Source organism: Rhopalosiphum padi, chromosome 2 (assembly GCF_020882245.1).
Source record: "Rhopalosiphum padi isolate XX-2018 chromosome 2, ASM2088224v1, whole genome shotgun sequence".
NCBI lineage: Eukaryota > Metazoa > Arthropoda > Insecta > Hemiptera > Aphididae > Rhopalosiphum > Rhopalosiphum padi.
Genome location: NC_083598.1, coordinates 17,249,340 through 17,269,554, shown reverse-complemented (window position 1 = coordinate 17,269,554; position 20,215 = coordinate 17,249,340). Strand labels below are relative to the sequence as shown.

The following is a 20,215-nucleotide window of genomic DNA, read 5'->3' as shown; positions in this document are numbered from 1 at the left end:
TTTTATGTTTCTGCAAACACAAAATAAACAAAAAATATTATATATGATTACAGCCGGTACAAAATTGACAAAATGTATATACGCACACCATATTTAAGTATATTACATTATTGCGTTCATAAATTGTAGTAACATAATAACTTATAAGTACGCTAAAATGGAACTTTCATCGTCCTACAGTCCTTCGAATCTTTATGTATATAATTTGCAACAGTGCGTTTATACTTATCATTCAATATAATAATATTATTATTGATTTAAGCTCGAGATTCACTCAAAATTATTGTTATTGTTCATATTATTTTATTATAATAAATATAGTTAAAAATTATACCATCCTCGTGACAGTAAATTGATTTTTCGTGTTTTAGCTATAAATTGCTATTGGTTTATAGGTTTATTGATCAATTGATATTTTATCTGTTCTCATTACGGTGTCGTTTCGTGTTCGAGTGCGGTAATCCAAGCCGCTCGTAGGTATTATAGTACTTACTATAAATTACAATAGTATAAATTAGAAACCCATCCAGTCGTCTGACGATATATTCTATTATATGTGCATTTGCCGTTTGCGATTCGAAAGGCGAATTATTCTTTAGTATAACCAGCTGCGTTTGCCATCACAATGTTTGACAAGATACTATCGTCATTCGGCCGCGTCCAGTTTTTTCTTCTTTGTTTGCAGCTATCGCACTTCGGTAAGTATATAATCGTTAAGTTCGATTTTCGTTCTCAGACCTCATAACGGTATTGATGAGATACGTTATTTTTTTGGTAACTGTTCCGTACTGGACAGATTTTCTTTATTAAAATGGTGATTTATTTTAACTAAAAAACAAATTATTTATAAAATAAAATGTATAATTTAAAAAATATACTGATGAGTGACGAGGCGACACATCAATTTTCCGTTAAAAAAATGATATATTTATCAAAACTAACGACACACATGAAATGTAAACACGGCATTGTTCTCAACGCATCGGGTCGATGAAACTGAATCAGTACTTATATACATATAGTTACAGTACCTACCTATAATGTGCCACGGTCGTAATGCGTGGCAAATTTTTACTTCACCGCTATTACATAACATTATGAATGTATATTATTCACCGAAGAGAGATAAATCTGCGAAGGAATAACGAGTGGCGAGAGTGTGAGATTATCGCGTTTGTTTGTTGTACTTATATAGTATAGCATGCGAGTAACGTACCTATACATATATATATATATATGGAGTAGATTATACATGTACATTACATTATATATAATACAACCTTTTTAAAATGTTAATTTTCCAAGCGTTTTTCCAAAACAAATTTCCAAACCATTTTGTCGACCTCACAAAAGCCACTTCTAATGTAGTAATATTGTTGCTGGTCATAATATTATAATCTTTCCGGTGCATAATATTATTATATTATCGGGTAAATTGAATTATTCTAAAACAATAATGTGATTGCGATTCGCCGTGTTGGAGGGCACGAATAGATCCGGGAAGAGGTCATCAATTTAAAATGTAGACCGTGCACAGACATTTCCCCATACGTTTTTGAATACTTTATATACAAGTACCTATCATAAATGTAATACATTTCCCTCTCTTTTTTATTTACTTCTAGGTTTAATTCAATATCATGGTTTTCTGGATCTAAAACAGCTTATTCAATTATCTGAAATCTATTGACGTTATTCGTTATAGTTTCTTAATTTACAAAGAAATCGTTTATTATGTTTTTATTATTTCTTGACGAATGCTCAACATGAATCATTTTTATTTCTAATTATAAATTATAGACATGGTTATATATTTTTATTTAAATATAGGAACTTAAGTTTTACAACATAATAAATGGGGCTTAGATAATTGAGAGTATTTATAGATAAAATCGTCTGCAGTCAAGTGAGCGCGATTTTAATGACTAATTTGAGCGCTCTATGCCAGGTAGTTGTTTTATTCAGTTGGATAAAAAGACAAATTACAAAGCCCAAATATTGCAATTATAAAATATTTGAATTAGTATTTATAGCTATAACTAGTCTTTTTTATGAGGTTTTAAGCTTTAAGTTTCTAGTACGTTTATCGATTATCACATATTTATATTGTACATTGTGTCGACACAAGTGCAAGAAAAAAAAAATCATATGTGAATAATTATATTTAGTATCTTACATTTGGTTATTAAACAATTTCAACTGTCGTTATACTTATAGTTTATTTTGTTCATAAGTATAATATTATTAAATTCACAATGGAAGAGAAAAAAAAATATTTAGTAATAATAGAAAAAAGTGTTTAGTTCAAGACGGATACAACCCCATTTTACTGTATGAGTTGCCAATTAGTTCCATGTTCAAATAGACTTTACAAACCAAGCTCAAAGATCTATGATAATTGGTAGAAATGGTAAAAGTGTTCAAATTGCCAATGCCCTATAATAAATACTAATACTAATCATAGATATACAATTTAGACAAAACTCATACTATTTAATTGTTAAATCATTTTTTCTTAAAACTAAATTGAAGGAGTGTATCCACGATGTAGTCCGTAGCCCCTCTAGACACCAATATAGGTTTTGGAAAAGGCAATAAAAGGTTTAAAGGCTATATGTGCGAAAGCCACCCTTAAATACTATTCCAAGCACATACCCTTATCGTGTATTATTCATTCTTTTTAAAGGTGTAATATTTATGGTTCTTATACTAGAGGTAGCTACATTAGGTGTATTTACAGTATATATGTATATTATTTATGGACTTTTAAATCACTTTTTAAAATTACAAACATATTTGATATTTTTACATGTATGCTAGTGCACTTTTATATAGATGGATATATTGTTTTGTGACCAGTGTACCCTTCCATTTTATTTCATACCTATCTGTCATAACTTCATAACTTCGTCCCTGCAATTTAACTTTTTCGATAATGAGGGTTTCATTCTTCATTACTTTCCTTCGACTTACAAATGATCTCACGAGTCTCCAAATTCTTATAGGTCTTACAATGCTCTGGTAAAGTGGTAAACCACTGCAGTATAATTGTATAGGTCTACAACCGTCGCGAAGGGCATATGCATTTATAGTATAATCCAATCGTCGCATATTGTAGGCAAAATTCTTAAGGATTTTGAGGACCTTGGGCCGATTGGACCGAATTAAACGTTATCGCTAAAAGCACATTGCATACTCCCTCAGAAATATTATAAAATAAATAAATAGCAGAATGCCTATGTTACAGCATGAACTGCTCTGATGCACGGCCGCCATTTGTCACACTCGCAATGTTTACACAGAACACCACGATAACATTTGCTTTTATTTTGATAATAAATCAAGATCGATAGTCGATAAACATGTTTTGTATGAGCTGCACTAATTTTGCTATCACTCTGACTGTGAATTGTGATAAGTTGCGTATATTATTATTTAAATATTACCAGTGCGTGACAAATGGCGGCCGTGCTTCAGAGACGAAATCGAATCGGCTGTCTAGTTGCTTTATACTTGTCTCAGACAAGTTGTCTGTGTATATTCCGAACAAAAAGCTATCTGCCCGGAATAAGTGGAATAATAATATGTACCTGCACACGTAAAAGCGTATATACCTACCTATAAATTGTAACGTATCAACGCGATTTGTATTTTTCTCTACATACATAATATGATATTTTAATGTCATAAATAATATATTATTACACCGTAAATATTATCATCATTATATTCGTTTACACGCGTACGGTGTATTGGCTTTACGCGAGTCGGACGTATATTATAATATATATACACAGCTCGGCAGATGCTGAGCGTTTACGAATATATCTAAAACCGACAAACCGCGCACGCTATACAGCAACACATTCATACACGAACGCGCGCCGCCATAAATTATGATAATATTATAGTATTAAAAAATTAAAAATAGGCGATAGTTGTACCGTATATTATATATGTCGGTGCGGTGTGCGTTATTGATCTACCGAGCGGCGTGTGAGCGTATAGTGTACAGTGTCGAAGGCTTCGTCTCTCACGTCCGCCGCCTCGCATTACCACTGTATTTACTATAATATTATTATGTTATACACATATATATGCGCGTATTATTATGACGAGAATGGTCGTACTTTATAAAAAATATTACTATCGTACGTGCAGGTGTAGTATATAGTTTGCGAATATATTATTATATTATGCATCATTATTATTGTTATTATAATCTATTTTTTTTAGGGTTTCCGCACGCGTAATGGAAATTGCTTTCACTATGGCTAAGTAGGCCTACCGACAAAAATTTAACAAACACACACTTGTTTCGCAAAAATATAAAACATAACCTTTAAAAGAGTATTTATAAAAACGAGGAATTTTGCACGTCCGTCCCGAATGCGTTTATAATAACACCTTCCATTTATATTATTGTTTTCGCCGAAACCCAGAACTCGCTTCCTCCTCTTCTATATATCTAATAAAAAAACGTTAAACATATTATATGGGTAACCTCAACGCACGTAACCCAACGCCTTATCGACTTTTTAAAACGCAGTAAACTGCAGACGATAGTGGAAAACGTGTATATACATTATATTATTATATGATATCGGAGGCACGATCAAGTATACTGTGTACTGTGTAGTGCATACATATTATATGCATACGTATCATTTTCATTTTCAATTTTGGCGATTGACGATAGGAATTTTTTTATAATTTTTGGAAATGATAGCTAATAGGATATTATATAATACATATAAATAGGTAGTCACACGTCAAAATAGCTATCAGGTATAATACAGACAATTATTGTGAGAATGCGACGAGTCGTTATTTTTACTATGGCGTGTCATTAGTTGGTAATGAAGGCGTAAAATACTGTCAATGTATTTTTCACAAATTCTAACCGAATGATGTAATTGAATTACTATAGGTATGAGCTTGATTTAGTGTCGACGGTTTAGTGTTCTATCGATGGCCGAACATATTTTATTTAGTAGAAAAATGTTTATATTTGAAATTTAGTTTTCATGATGGTCTCGATTACTGATAGCAACAACTCTGGGGTAGGTTTTCCGAAACTTGTGTTATTGTTAATTACAGTAATATCGCTTAAAATCCGCATGATATAACACATTATACCTTCACTATTCACCATTTAAAATAAATATGTTATATTGTTTAGGATTATTTTATTCTCAAATAATTATATTTTATAAGAGTAGAAGTTCATTAGAATATTGAAATTTTTATTTTTTCTCGATATCAGCCGACTAATAATTAAAGTATAATATAATATTATATCTATATAATAGGCAGCTATAAAAGTTCTTAAAACAAGAACTAATACATTATTATTTATTACATTTCACGCTGAAACCTAAACAAAATGATCACGCTGCAAATAACCAACGTAATTAAATAATAATTATGTTGTTACGAACTAAAATTGTGTAGATTCTGTACAGGAACATTTGTTACTTATTATTATTTTAATTGTACAAAAACTTATCTCAGCTTAATATTTCGCTGCGAGAACATATTTTATATAGACATAATATAATATGATATTTGCCATATTAGGTACTTGTTAATTGACCGTAACATTTCACTTTTAACACATACACGACACGTATAAATCCATTCCGGTAGTATGTAACCTTGACATAATCAATCATACATCACCGTTCCATGTACCTAGATAATGTATAAAATATATTTTTGCCAGCCGTGTTGACTTTCGTCACTATATAGGTACGCGAGTATATGACATAATATATTATTGTTACCAATGCCGTTGTCGTTATAATCACAGTAGGTATATTCATTATATTGTGTTTCAATGGGACTTAATAAATGTTGTCCCACACATACACACCATGTAGGATTTAGGAATGAAAAAAATGACAGGCTAGACAATAATTATTCACCTATATCATCATTTAAGTTACTTATAAAATATAAACATAATTTAAAAATTCGATTGCAGTGATTAACAAGTGATAAACTATTAGGTAAAATATAATATGAAGTATTACAAGTATTGTTAAGGAATACTAGAACTAGATACCTAAGTATACTGTGTTATTTTGGTAAATTAACTAATATAAACAAGAAAGAATCCTTGAAATGGTAGGGGGGCTTCAACCACAATTACCACCACTTGTGTAGCCACCCCTGTACACACTTAAACACTTAATAGAGGTGTCATTGCAGCGTTTTTAACGCTTTACTGCTATTATTTCGCTTAATATGCATATACATAGCATGGTACAAAATATAATTTTTAATTAATGTACTGCTATTTATTTGTATAATTGTTGTTCGTACATATTATATTTCATGCATATTCGTGTATATCGTTTCGTTAGAATCTATTATAGCTTTTAGTATAATAATCTATACTAATATTATAAAGGACAAATTTGATTGTTTGCATTAAATAGGCTCCGAAACTATTGAACCGATTTAAATGAAATTTGGTACATAGATATTTTAGACACAGAGAAAGGACATAGGCTACTTTTTAATACTAAAAAAGGGCTGTAAGGGGTTGATATAGAGGAAAATACCATATTTTTATGGTTTTATTTTATATATATATATATATATTTTTTTTTACGGTATTTTTCTAAGCGGTTGCTAGAGGATACTAAAAATATCAAAAAATAAAAAAAACATAGACATATTTAAGTGCATATTTGACATATTTATCATTAAAGATTTTTAATTTTTAATATGACATCAGAATATTTAAATGTGAATGCGGAAATGGTATCACACATCGTTGTACCTATTACAGGAGATGGTGGACGAGGAAGAAATATTGGTCGACGGACTCGGAATTCACAATTAGTCTAGAACCGTCGGTTAAATAGATCGGCAGAAGATCAATTGACGGTCAATGAAAATTTAAGAAATCAGGGTGCAATCACACGTGCTAATGAAAGTAAAAACAAACAGCGTTTGCAAGTGTATCGCGCATTGACACGTGCATCACTTCTTCGCCTTGTGTTTGAATATGAGTCGGACATCGACTATTCGTCACATTCACAAATAGTAATCGATGCTATGAACAAACAATGCCAACACTGTCATAAATGATACATATTATGTAGATAATAGTATGATAATACTGTCACTGATACATGATTGGTTAATCGATTGAAAAAAATGCAATGCTGGGCGGGATATAGGTTGATATGTCGGAAATATCATCTATACATCAAATCAGAAAACCAAAAATAGTATTTATCCTCACGCTAAATGTGAGCATTAGGCAACCAAACTTGACACGGATGCATTTTGTACAGGCAACGAAGTGCACGGGGACAGTTGTAGTATATTATAAAGCTTGAACGGATTGAATGTATTTAATCCGATTGGGAAATAACATAATAGATATATTATTATCATATGATTGGTTATAATATGTCTTATCGTATTTTCGATTAATAAATATTACGCGTATGGAAACCAGGAAGTTAAACGATTTTAGATTGTGTTTTCCTCACTTCTTTCATGCGTTTTAAATAATAGCTAAAATAATAATATTGAATTTCAAGTGTACAAACGCAGTGATATAATTGATATCATACCACACTAAAAGATAATAATGTAAAATCCGTTTTTAAATTAACGAATTCGGGTAAAACATGAAAGTACTTAAATAAAGGTAAAAATTCATAAATAAAATAAATATAATCGTGTTTTTAAAAAAGACGATCTTATTATTATAATAATTTTTTCAATGAACATTTAAACTGTTGATAGAAAAAAAAATCATTTCATCACTAAAACTTTCTGAAACATTAGGCATATCATAAAATATATATTATAGGTAATAATAGTTCTTACACTCGATGTCAAATTGTGGCAGTGAAAATACCAAAATGTTTAACCTCAGTCCTCAATATCGACAAATAAAGCGAGTATACCCACGTCTATTATACGATATTGTGCTGTCATCTGAATAATCATCGCAGGTCATCAACGCGACACATATATTTCCAATTACAAGATAAATATCGTTCATCATAAATGGTGCGCAGGTCCTCTTGACAAGGGAAGCAATATTGTATAGCTGGGGACTGGGGAGTGATATTCTAGAATTCAAATACCCCATTTTTTTAACTGATCTGCATTAAATTGTTCTATAAAATAATAAAAAACATTGAAATGCAATAATAATAATAATAATAATAATGATTTGTGTCCACTAAATATTTAAATTTAACTTAAAATATAAACTTAATCGTTACCTACTCCTTAGTATAACTCATTAAAATAAGGTGTATAATATGATCAGTTTTAATATAGATTATTATTATTTTTTCAAATTTAATTAGGTATTTATTCTAATAATATGTACAATTATTTAAGAGGAAATGTGTATCATAATCATAAAACAAATTTAATAATGTAATAAATAATAATGGTGTGTTACACATTACTCAAATACCTATATAAGAAAAATTATAAGTAGGTACAATTAACTTAGTTTTGGGCGTATAGGTGTAAACTACAGATATAAATTGCAAGCTTTTAAAGTTTTAATGCATTAACTACATTTAAACTTGTCAGGATTAGGTTTAAGTTTAAAGAAACCTTGTAATGTTTTCGTTTTAAATTTCTTTGTACTTATAAATTGTTTATTAGCTTATAATAAAATCATATAATAAAATAATACACACGATTATTAAATTAATATTATTATTGTACAATGAGTATTATAAACGGTACACAAAATATAAATCATTAATAATAATTATAACAATACCGTTTATTATAAATAATAATTTTTACCATATTATAATATATATGTTGTTTATCATTTGATAACAATATTCTGGCGCTTAAATTGTATTATTTGTAAGTTCGAGTGTTGGACTGGTTTGAGATTAGGTACTATATTATAGTATACTATATGCGTATTCGATAATATACTGAATGTGCTATCGGTATTGTCATAAAACAAACCAGTATAACCATAGCTGAAGCTGTTTTATCATAAGAAAAAAAGAATATTATATATTTTTGTTAGTATATTAATATTTTGATTGCGTATTGAAATTATTAAAAAAAAAAGCAATTACTTTGACTGCAGGTTTGCAGAAAATCTCGATGAGGGGAAAGAAAACCTAGCAGTGGGGCGGCTACCTTCCTTGCCTACCCCGTGCGCATGCATATATGTCGTTCAGTAAATATTTTTTTTGTCTACTATAAGAGATTGTATACATATTAACGTAATTTTTCACTAATATATTATATTATTATTTCAAAACGGCCTATAAGTTAAAAATTGTTTAACATTGTTAGGCTATTGATCATTGTGTGTGAGTTAAATTTTTAAACGCATCTTCAAAAGAAATTGGTCATCTCCTCTTAAATTTACATTATACATTATAATCATTGTTTATGTATGATAGAGATAGTAAATATTTTTTACTTAAAAAAAAACAAATTTAAAAAAATACCGCTTTGGCGTATAATTCGAATTCATATAATTCGAATTGGCATTCGTCATCGCTATATTAATGGAGGCGGTAATGGGACGTGGGTGACGCACATTGTCACTATATAATATCTTATATATTATGCACATTCGCACAACTATTCATCGAACGCGACATTGACAATACTCAACAAGTGTCGTTTACCATACGAGATATACATTGTGTATATGAGAGGTTCGTTTCGTTTTTAAAAATGTCGACGCAGATATGTACATTTTCATAATATTAAACAGAATACAAAGATTTAATCGTATATATTACGAAATACGAATGTATTATATTATTAATTATATAAATGTGACATTTTGTGTATATTATGAACACACACACGCGATTCAGCGATTGTGGTGGTACTATAATATTATGTACAAACCATTATAGTGAAATGTTTATTTTATTCTTACAGCGTCGTCGACTCAAGTGTACTCATTTGACGATTTGTTTCACGGAAAAATAACAGGAAGCAACGAATCAAACCAATACTCCATGACGGACTCCTTTCTATTAGAAGTAAACAAATCTGTGACGTTCTGGTTGTATACGAAGTAAGGGATAGGGATTAAATAAAATCGTTGTTTTGTTTCAATGGCAACTGTTTTTTATAGGTTTAATTGATCAACAATACAGTTCAAAGCAGTGTTTGACTGCAAAAAAAAAAATTGTTGATAGGTACTTTGATGACACAAAAACAAATGTATATAAAGCTAATGAATATACGAAAGATAATATTGTGAGATGCTTTGCCCGACCTCAAAAACCACTTTGTTACACACTCAAACAAATTACTATAAACAAAAACACATATTATATTAATTTTAAAAGTAGTTTCAATCTTATAAGCGTACCTAAGCGGTAAATTTTTACAGGCAATTGAGGTAATACTGGTATATTAAATGAATAAATAAGTATAGTTTTAAATGTTTTAATTAAGTTACCTAGTTCTTATTGCGGTATATTCTATATTATGCCGATATATACATATATGCACCTAATACGTATATATTTTATTGTCTAAAATATCTAAATCAGTCCTAGAATTCTAATTATAACAAGACACATGTAAGGACTAATCTGACACCGCAGAAGATGTCAATAAAAACGTTATTGTTTCACAAGTGGAGGTTTATTGGATCAAACCACAGTAGTATTTACGACGATTTATTGAGAACACTACAAAGTAACCGATTTGAGTGTACATGAAGAATTATTTTAACAAATTAAATTGAACTTGTGATAATAATAATAATAATAAGATTTTATTTTCAATTTTCAATTTATAGATAACAGCTAGATAGCATTTTTGAACTTTTCTTCCTATATGCGCAATATTTTTTTTAACCTTTTCACGGTAGTCGAACGCGCATGAGCTCACTAGTCATCGCTTAAACCGATTTTATTACACCGTTTGAATTTCACCAGCTAATCGTGTTATCATAATATTTATATATCCCATATGGGAAAGCTTATAGAGTGATAGTGTTCTTTTGGATTGGTAGCAGATCGTCATAGTTCCTCTTTTAATTTATAATATCCGTGGCCACACGATTTATTTTTATACAGTATAGACGGTACCTATTTATTGCGTCGTTTTCGTCACGGGAGCTAAGATTTTCAGAACATAAATACGCGACAAACGTGTTTGACCTCTATAAAAAAATCTTACTCTCACTATTTATGCGTATTGCAAAAATAGTATACGCGCATCTCGTTGCGATACACCTTTCAATAACCTGGTACGCGCATTTGACGAATTTGTCGTCTGTCTTATTGGACCCCGAGTCGATTTTCTCCGTTTTTGGTTTATCAAGTCCGTCAATATCGAAATTGGCGAAAGAATACGATATAAAATACAGAGATGCGATATTGAATGAAAATACAATAATACAATTTAATTATATAATATCATATTTTGGTCACCTATAGCCTAGCCTATTTAGTCACGTACGATAGTGTAGTACTGTAGTGCACCAGCTAGTTAAACTTGGTAGTAGAGTAACAAGTGTACGGCGTAGTAACTTACCTGTAAACAGACGCACGCGAACACGGAAGTATTTTTTACTGCTAAAGTGCTGAATACGATAAATTACGGGATAACCTTCTTATTGACGTTTCTTGGAACGACCAGCGCTATCTACACGTCGCGGGCGCGGTTTTATATTACTTGATCGTCTGTGTATTTTGTTTGTAGAGAGCACCCCGAATCTAGTCTCAGGCTGGTGCCCGGCGATCCGAAATCTTTGTCGTCAGCGGGCTTCGACGGCAGTAAACCGACCAAAATCGTGATACATGGTTGGTTGGGCAACAGCGAAAGCGATCAGAGTATCTGTTTGGCTCTGAAGACCGGTGAGTCTTATAGACTAAAATATATAATATAGTTATTAGTTAACAGTGAGGTGCACGTATAGGAGCCAAGCTCGGGTCGGGTATAAGATCGGTATAATAATGTAAATCAACCGGCGAACAGCAGTTGAACGTTTAACACGGTTCGTGTGTTATTTATACAGCAAGTTGAGTAAGTATCGAATATTGACTCGTGGAAAAACTCGGAAATCGTTCATATAAATAGCCATGGCCAACAGGGTGTTTCCAATACGGGGGTGTGGTATAGTCGTCGGCATTGCGGTCAGTTTTTGGAACGGCTATAGCTACGACGTGGAAAGCGCGATTTCTTCGCTCGGGTGTAATTATGCGGGATCGCGGAATAGTGATGTCAATAACGATTTTATTTGGCCGCCGACAATAAATCGCACGCCCTATACAATGAATTGATAATTTAGGTAGGCACCTATCGCTATACTTTGCATGTGGTTCCGATTTATTACGATTTTTTGGTTTTTACTTTCCACTACAGATTATATCGGAATATGGGCGTGTTGTTGGTCGGGAAAATTCGATCTGCGCCGTGGTTTTCGTGACAAAACTAGATTATTTCGCAATCAATAAATTTAAGTCTCAGATTATATAATACATATATATATATTATATACTATATAGATACATTCAGCGAATTATGTCGATTAGTTCGATCATTACCGAGAATAGGTTGTCAGGCCACCCGGTTGAGTGCGCCAAACATCCAAGGTTACTCGTTCAATGGAGATGTGTGTCAACATAATATACTGAAAACCGTCAAAAACGCTGTGCATTATCTATAGCATAATTATATTTATAATACTTCGTCCAATAATATAATATAAGTGATTACAAAAAGAAAAAAAATACATGTCTCGATAAAATAATTATAAAAATATGACCTATCTTCATATAAGAGTCTTAATAGGACTTTATCGGAATTGCATACACATATTGCACTTAAAACCAATTAATTTAGATGACTCACCGTTGGTTTAGGTGATAAGGTGACACGTATACATATATAACACAACTTATATCCATGACATTCAAATAATTTTATACTAAAACAATTCATATCATAATTAAAACAGGTAAGACAGACAATTTATTATACTTGGACTTCGATGTTCTTCCGGTGGGAGGTTTCTTCATTCTGCAATGAATCATGTCTTATTTCCATACACATCATTATATTCATTTTGTTTGATATCATAATTCATAGGTATTTAAGTAACAGAATGTGTAATAAAAATTAAAAAAAAAAAAATTATTGCACGAAGCTATATTGAGTGGTGAATAATAAAGTAATAAATATAGATCGATTCCTGACCTTAGCTCGGAATTACAAACATTTGGCTATAGGTATATTATTAATTTTATTAATTTTCATGTATTGGGGATTCAACTTCTAAATCCTAAATGAGTGAGTTAAGTTTACTGAACCATTTATAGTATATTTGTAAAAAGAATAAGTGGATGTCGCGATTAAAATGTTATGTTAAGTGATGTTTAATGGCTAGCGTGGAAAGCAAAACGATATTTTGTTTTTAGTGTGATACATCCTAGATAGAAATTTATCTATAAATTCACCATGTATATGGCTTGCAGTTTTTCCGGAATTTCCTTTCAAACAATGTTGATCAATTTTCAATTTTTTTCAGAATATTTTGCGTTGTACGATTACAATGTGGTGTGCGTGGACTGGAGCGTGATTGCGTTGGATTTGCCGTACTTTACGGCCCGGTTACGTTGCAAAGAAATCGGAAACTATATAGGTGAAATGATAACGACGATAACGGAAAACACGTCTCAGAGCAACGACGATATACACATTATAGGTTTCAGCATGGGCGCCCACATTGCTGGTTATGCCGGTAAACATCTTGGGGGAAAAGTACACAGGATCACTGGTATGTACTAGTAAATATAATTCATATATTATAATTTGAATGTAAATTCAATATCAATAACTAATAATTTTTTTTACGTGATATTAATGGTTTTCGATAGTATAATGATCAGTGGCGCAACTAGAGTTCAAATCTTGGCGGTGCTACAGTTATGAACCGCTTAAAAAGTTGCTGTTTTAAAACAGTTAAAAAGGGCCAAGATAATGTGGTTTGCATCTTGCCCGTCTGAGACATCCACAAACTCTAAAGATCTTTCTTCTATGGCTAAACCATTAACGAATCGAACACATATCGATAGTTGTTCTTGCTTATGAGATCTATAAAAAATTAATCTAAAATTAAACAAAAATATTTTTTTAATTTAACTATATGTACCTCGTTTCATCAATCGTTATTGCAAAAAATCCAGTAGCAATTGTTTTTTTAATAATAGTCAATTTTATATTATCTGCACTAATTTGCAGAATACTTTCTTGTATTTTCCAACTAGTGAAGTTAATTTTTTTATCATGATATTCTTTAAAGTCCAATACACATTTAGAGAAAACATTGCAAAGTTCCAAAAAATTACCTTATCACTTAGATACTATCACGATTAAAGATCGTTCTTGAATGGTGATAATATAATATACCAAGGGGGATTTATACCACTTTGATGATAAACATTTTATTAATCAGTATATGCAAGATAAGAAAAAAAAATGATAATAAAATCTTATAAAATAAGATTACAGATATTTGAAATTATAAAGACATGGGACATTGGGACTTGGGGGTGCTTCAGCACCCCCGTAGTTGCGCCACTGATAATGATGATAAAAATAATAATAATAATATTATATAATATCAGACTAGACCTAACAATTACTCGTCTGCATAATACGTACTATACACTGGTATTACGTATTTGAACAAATATGTATCGTTTTCTAGGAAATTGGATTGTTTGTTTAAAATTTTTTGTAAACAATAATTTTGCACATATTACTTTATATTTTATATTATTTAAGTACCTCAATACATGAGTATTTTTTGAACACATTAGAAGTTTCGAAATGATTATATTTTAATCCAATAAAAACATTGGAATATGTGAATAATAATAATAAAAATAATAAACCCGAATACTTGAATCAGATTTTGTGTTAAACCATGTGTGGGTGTAATAGATAGGTAGGTACACTTAAAAATATTGTTGATAATTATTCAATACCTATATTGAGTGGATACTTGACAAAAGATTAAGCTGTTTAACTCAACATTAATAACAAATAGCAAAATTAAAAAATTAAAATAATAATATTGCTTTGTAAGAGATCGGGTTAAATTACATACAGAATTGAATGTTTTGATTATTGTATTCCGTTTTTTTGTTCGAACGAAAATGTATTCGTACATATATTATAATTTTAAACAAGCCGTACATTTTTCGACCAGTAATAATTTGTCATTGGTATGTGCGTATATATATATATATAGACAATAGACCACTTGAATGGGTTCCTCATAGATGTGGTTTGAGGCTTTAAATTAGAACGGAATAAATACAATGTACTCATACACACACACACACACACATACAATTCTTTCTAAATCGAATTTACTGATGGATATAGTGTTTGCAAATTTCATGAAATGTAATATTATAAAAGTATTTACAATTTTTTTTTATATTGATAAAAAAACATACAAAAATATAGAATACTTACATTACATTGGCTATTAGCATTAATACATCTTATACCCAGTGGCGTAAATTGGGTCCAATTTCTGGTGGTGCAGTGGCATATTCTCAACTTATAATTATTTCCAACACACCAATAATTCAAACTTCCTAAGTAAAATCCTTTTCTTTAAACTATAATATATTTTCCCATAGTATATTTCTTTAAATAATAAATACATTTTGAATTATTTTAGCAGTAAAATCTTTATTATTATAATATTAATAAAAAAAAAACAGTCAAAAATGTTTATTATTTATTTTAAGTTGAGACGACGTCCTCTTTCCACAGATTCCGAATTGAATTCATCAATTACTTGGTCCAAATTAATATTATTTTTTTTTCGAGCTGCAAAGTAGCTAAACTACTAAGCCTTTCTTGTCCCATAGTCGTTCTAAGATAAGTTTTTAACCTCTTTAGACAAGAAAAAGATCTTTTGAAACCTGCTGTATTAGTAGGTATTATTCAGAATATTTTTAATGTCTCTGTAATTAATGGAAAACCTTTTTGAATGTAATTTTGTTTTATGTATTCTATTTTTAATTCTAATTTGTCAGGTACTGAATTATTGCCATATTTTTGATTTTACTATTTTAGATTATAGATAGAATAATAATTTCATTGATAATGCCTAATATATGCACGAAAACTACAATTTTGTACCTGTTTATATATTATTATATATTTCAATGATTTTCTAGTGGTGCAAAAACATACTTTTGCACCACCACTTTTTCATAATTGCGATTAATTTAATTGTTACACACTTGTAACTCATTTTTTTCATTCGTATACATTTTTAAAACGCGTAAATCATCGTGTTTTGTTCATTTATTCCGAAATTGTATACTGTACTGCCTACGCATGCATATACGGGTGTTTCTATCGACTATCAGTACACTTGATTGATATGATAAGTTTAATGGAATAATACAACAACAATTTTAAAAAGAATAATTATGTGTAATCAATAAAAATGTATACATGAGTGAAAAAGAAGTCCAAATTAGCTTTATATAATGACATTCATTGGTGATGAAATTAATTAATACATATAGGATTAGTGTAGGGAAGTTAATCGTAAATTTTGTTTTACTTATTATATTTATATATATATATATATATATATATGTATATTACCATTCACTTACAGGTGACAAATTTTAAAACATTATAGGTTGAACAGTTTGAATTTTACAAAAAAAGCTAAATGTGGTATCAAAACCCTATAGAACAAAACCATATTCCAAATTGAATAGTCTTATAATATATTACATACCCGAAACATATAAAACAAATAGGAATACACCTACGTCTGCAATTATAAAGTTTATAATTTTACTATGAATACTATTATGAAAACGTAGCATCGTTCGTTTCTCTGCATGATGTACAGTATTATATTATTATTAGTTATTACTAACGAAATTTTTTTATACGTTTAAAAATTCGACTAACCCTGCAGCCCCATTGACTTAGTGCGTATATGGAAATGGTTTTTTTCCCAAATGAAAACTTAAACGAGTATAATGTTTTATTTATAATGTGTATGTACACGTTTCAGGTTTAGATCCCGCCAGACCGCTGTTCTTAAGTAAACGGTCTGCCGAGAGACTTAACAACACCGACGCGCAATTTGTGGATGTCGTGCACACAACAAATTTGGTGTTGGGACAGCACAAACCGATAGGAAATATCGATTTTTATCCAAATGGCGGCATATCCAATCAACCAGGCTGCAGATACGATTACGGTATAAGCATACAATAGTTAATAATATTGATAAATAATAAAATGTATGTATATAATATCTTAACCGATGAACCATCGTAATACATATTAACAAGATTATTTCGTAATGGCAAAGGGAGCAACCAAATTTTTTTTTTTGGCGATTGATTTTACGTGTTCACTGATCAATTACAATTTTATAGTATAAATATGCATCATATATAACTTGTATCATGTATATACCTACTACAGAACCTGAAATCGAAGATACCATACATACCAATGTAACGTCCCCTCTTCACCGGGCCTACGTCTTCCGACCTACAGGTTTAAGTTTTGTTTATATTAACGAGGTCTCGGGGATTCGACCTCGGTGTGTAATATTAATACTAAGATCAGGGTTATACCTTATTGAAGTAAAGCACATAAATATAATGTATAAATTACGTATATTATTATTATGTTAGATTATGTAAAAGTATAATAGGTATTACTGCATATATATATATAAATATGTTAATTGGTTTACCGATCCGGGTGGGTGTTGACGTGCCGTGAGTGTGGATAGTTGATGGTGGCCGTACGGATCGTCGTGGAGTCGTTGTTACTGTTGTCTTCTTCTCCGTGTCGCACACTCCCGTCAAATACGCATCGGTCCTAATTATAATATATACCGCCGTGTGTCTCAAAACCCTTGGTCAGCAGTTAGCTCCGCTCGCCATTTCTCACACTCAGCATATTAGGCAGCGTGGGTCCTACTTAAGGAATAATGTACGATGACGATAGACGGCAATCGTTACACCAACATAATATTTATTATTTATAAAAAATTCTATACCTACCTATATAATATGATAATGTTATAAATATTTGTTGCTAGTGTTATATATTGGCGTGTTTAAAAGTTATTATTATTATTACTGGATATATTTAAGTTTTTGTTCACACTTTTTCAGGCTTAGGGCTGGCAGTATTTTTACACGTATCTAATTTTTTTTTTAATTCTTTGATCTAATTACATACACATTTTTTGTCTTTTGCATTACAAATAACTGCGTTTGTAGAGATCAGATTTTCAGTCTCTTTTTTATTGGTTTAAATAACAATCTAAAAAATATACTGTACATTTTGATATTTTATATAAATGATGTTATTAAAATATAGAAGGTGAAAGGAGAAAAAACATTAGATGTGTATAAATTAGATACAGATTTAAAAAAAAAAATGCTTAAAGATTATAGCCAACAATCAATATTTAGAATAAGTACATTTATTGAACCATCAACAAAAAATATTATAACACTTTATTGTATATATAATACTATACGAATGTAAATTTAACCGAAATGATTGACAATTATATTACTATTGTTATTATAAAAATGATGTATAATAATAATAAGCTTTTAAATATACCAGTAAAAAATACTGTGAGTCATAACTCTTAAGTCCGAAAAAGTGTGAAGGAAAGTTGAAATAATAAATCAAATTCAATAATAATAATTTAATAAATCGGTAAGTTTATTCAATAATAAATAATAATACACTTTTGAATTCACAAGTATACATATTTTTGTAATAAAATAATAAATATAATATAATATATTATAGTTACATGGTATCTTAAACGAAAATTGCATTGATACTCGTATAGGTCGAAGTAAATTAACCGCAAATGGCACGTAAGATGTGCTGACTGCAAATAATGTCTCAAAACTTTAAATAATCAAAAAAATAATATATTTGATGCCTTGATGGACACATAATGCGAATTGATCAGTGAAAAATGCCCGTTATTATAATTAAACCGGTTTAAAATTGTAGATTGTCGAGATTATGTCAATAACACATATTTTTTAGTGTACGGCGAGGTGTGCAGTCATTTTAAATCCTACGAGTTTTATGCACGGTCCATCCGGTCAAGAGACGAGTTCAAATCGATCAAATGCGACAAATGGAAAGATTACGAGCAGTCGAAATGCGAAGATCCTAAGAATTACACGTACTTGGGTGAATACGCTGATCCCAGGTAAGCTTTCTGAACTTTTATAATGATAACTAAGATGTATTATTTTATGTTTTATTACCCAATTGTCGAATTCTAGTTATTATAAATGTTATTTTTGGTTATCGATACCTTTATTATTTTTATTATTATTATTATTATTATTTGTTCTAACTATTTCTAACACATATACTATAATTGTATTCATACTATTAAAAGCAAATAATGATGGTGAATTCAACACATATTTTTTTATATTTTTTCAGCTTTTCTGGAACTTATTATTTGACGGTTAACTGAGCTGCGGCACCGATTGTATCTTTACATCATACAAATATATTGTTAATTTTTTTTTTGTGCTAGATTTGGCTATATATATATATATATTAATTAATATATTATCCGTAATAAATATAATAGTTTAACGATACAATGTTATAGTGTATGTTCTATATACATATTGTTAACATTTTATTGATTTTGTATAATCATTTATCATTATTATTCATTATATTATTATAATACTGCTCATGATGCTATTTAAAATAATATATATACTTATAAATAATTGTGCGAGAGGCAGCACAAGAAGCCGGCTGACGAGTGTACGTGAATACTTACGTCGATTGTCGGTAACCCTGTAGGATGGGAAGAGTGGACTGTATAATATTAAGGTTGATTCAAATAAAAGTATTTAACTACAAGATAGATGTTGAGTGCGAGGTCCCTAAGATGTCAATAACAATATTTAGTGGTATAGAAAATATTAGAATAAATTTATTGATGTTCCATAAATAAAAAAATAATAAATAAAAGAAAACGTTTATGTACGACCTGATAACAGCTGATAGCAGTCGTTGGTGATGACGGTTGTCTGTTGTTGCCGTTGTCCCGGCACAATATCGATGGAACAGCAAGCAGGGACCGACCAGACAGCGACACTCCAACGGACGTCATCGGTTGGATAACCAACTGGTC

The 20,215-nt window shown here is 30.3% G+C and overlaps 1 protein-coding gene across 2 annotated transcripts; it reads left to right on the top strand.

The window, feature by feature from the left end:
- The first annotated feature begins 432 nt into the window (after positions 1–432).
- Positions 433–19,670, top strand: LOC132920495 (pancreatic triacylglycerol lipase-like). 2 transcript variants are annotated; one of them, XM_060982929.1, is made up of 7 exons: positions 433–698; positions 9,919–10,057; positions 11,701–11,855; positions 13,529–13,777; positions 17,066–17,254; positions 19,093–19,261; positions 19,504–19,670. In XM_060982929.1, exons 1-7 carry the CDS (start codon positions 626–628, stop codon positions 19,535–19,537), a joined length of 1,008 nt encoding a protein of 335 aa, XP_060838912.1. In that variant the 5' UTR covers positions 433–625; the 3' UTR covers positions 19,538–19,670. The 2 variants fall into 2 exon arrangements, with proteins under 2 accessions (XP_060838912.1, XP_060838913.1); XM_060982930.1 differs by lacking the exon at positions 433–698 and adding an exon at positions 9,665–9,686.
- Positions 19,671–20,215: the final 545 nt, after the last annotated feature.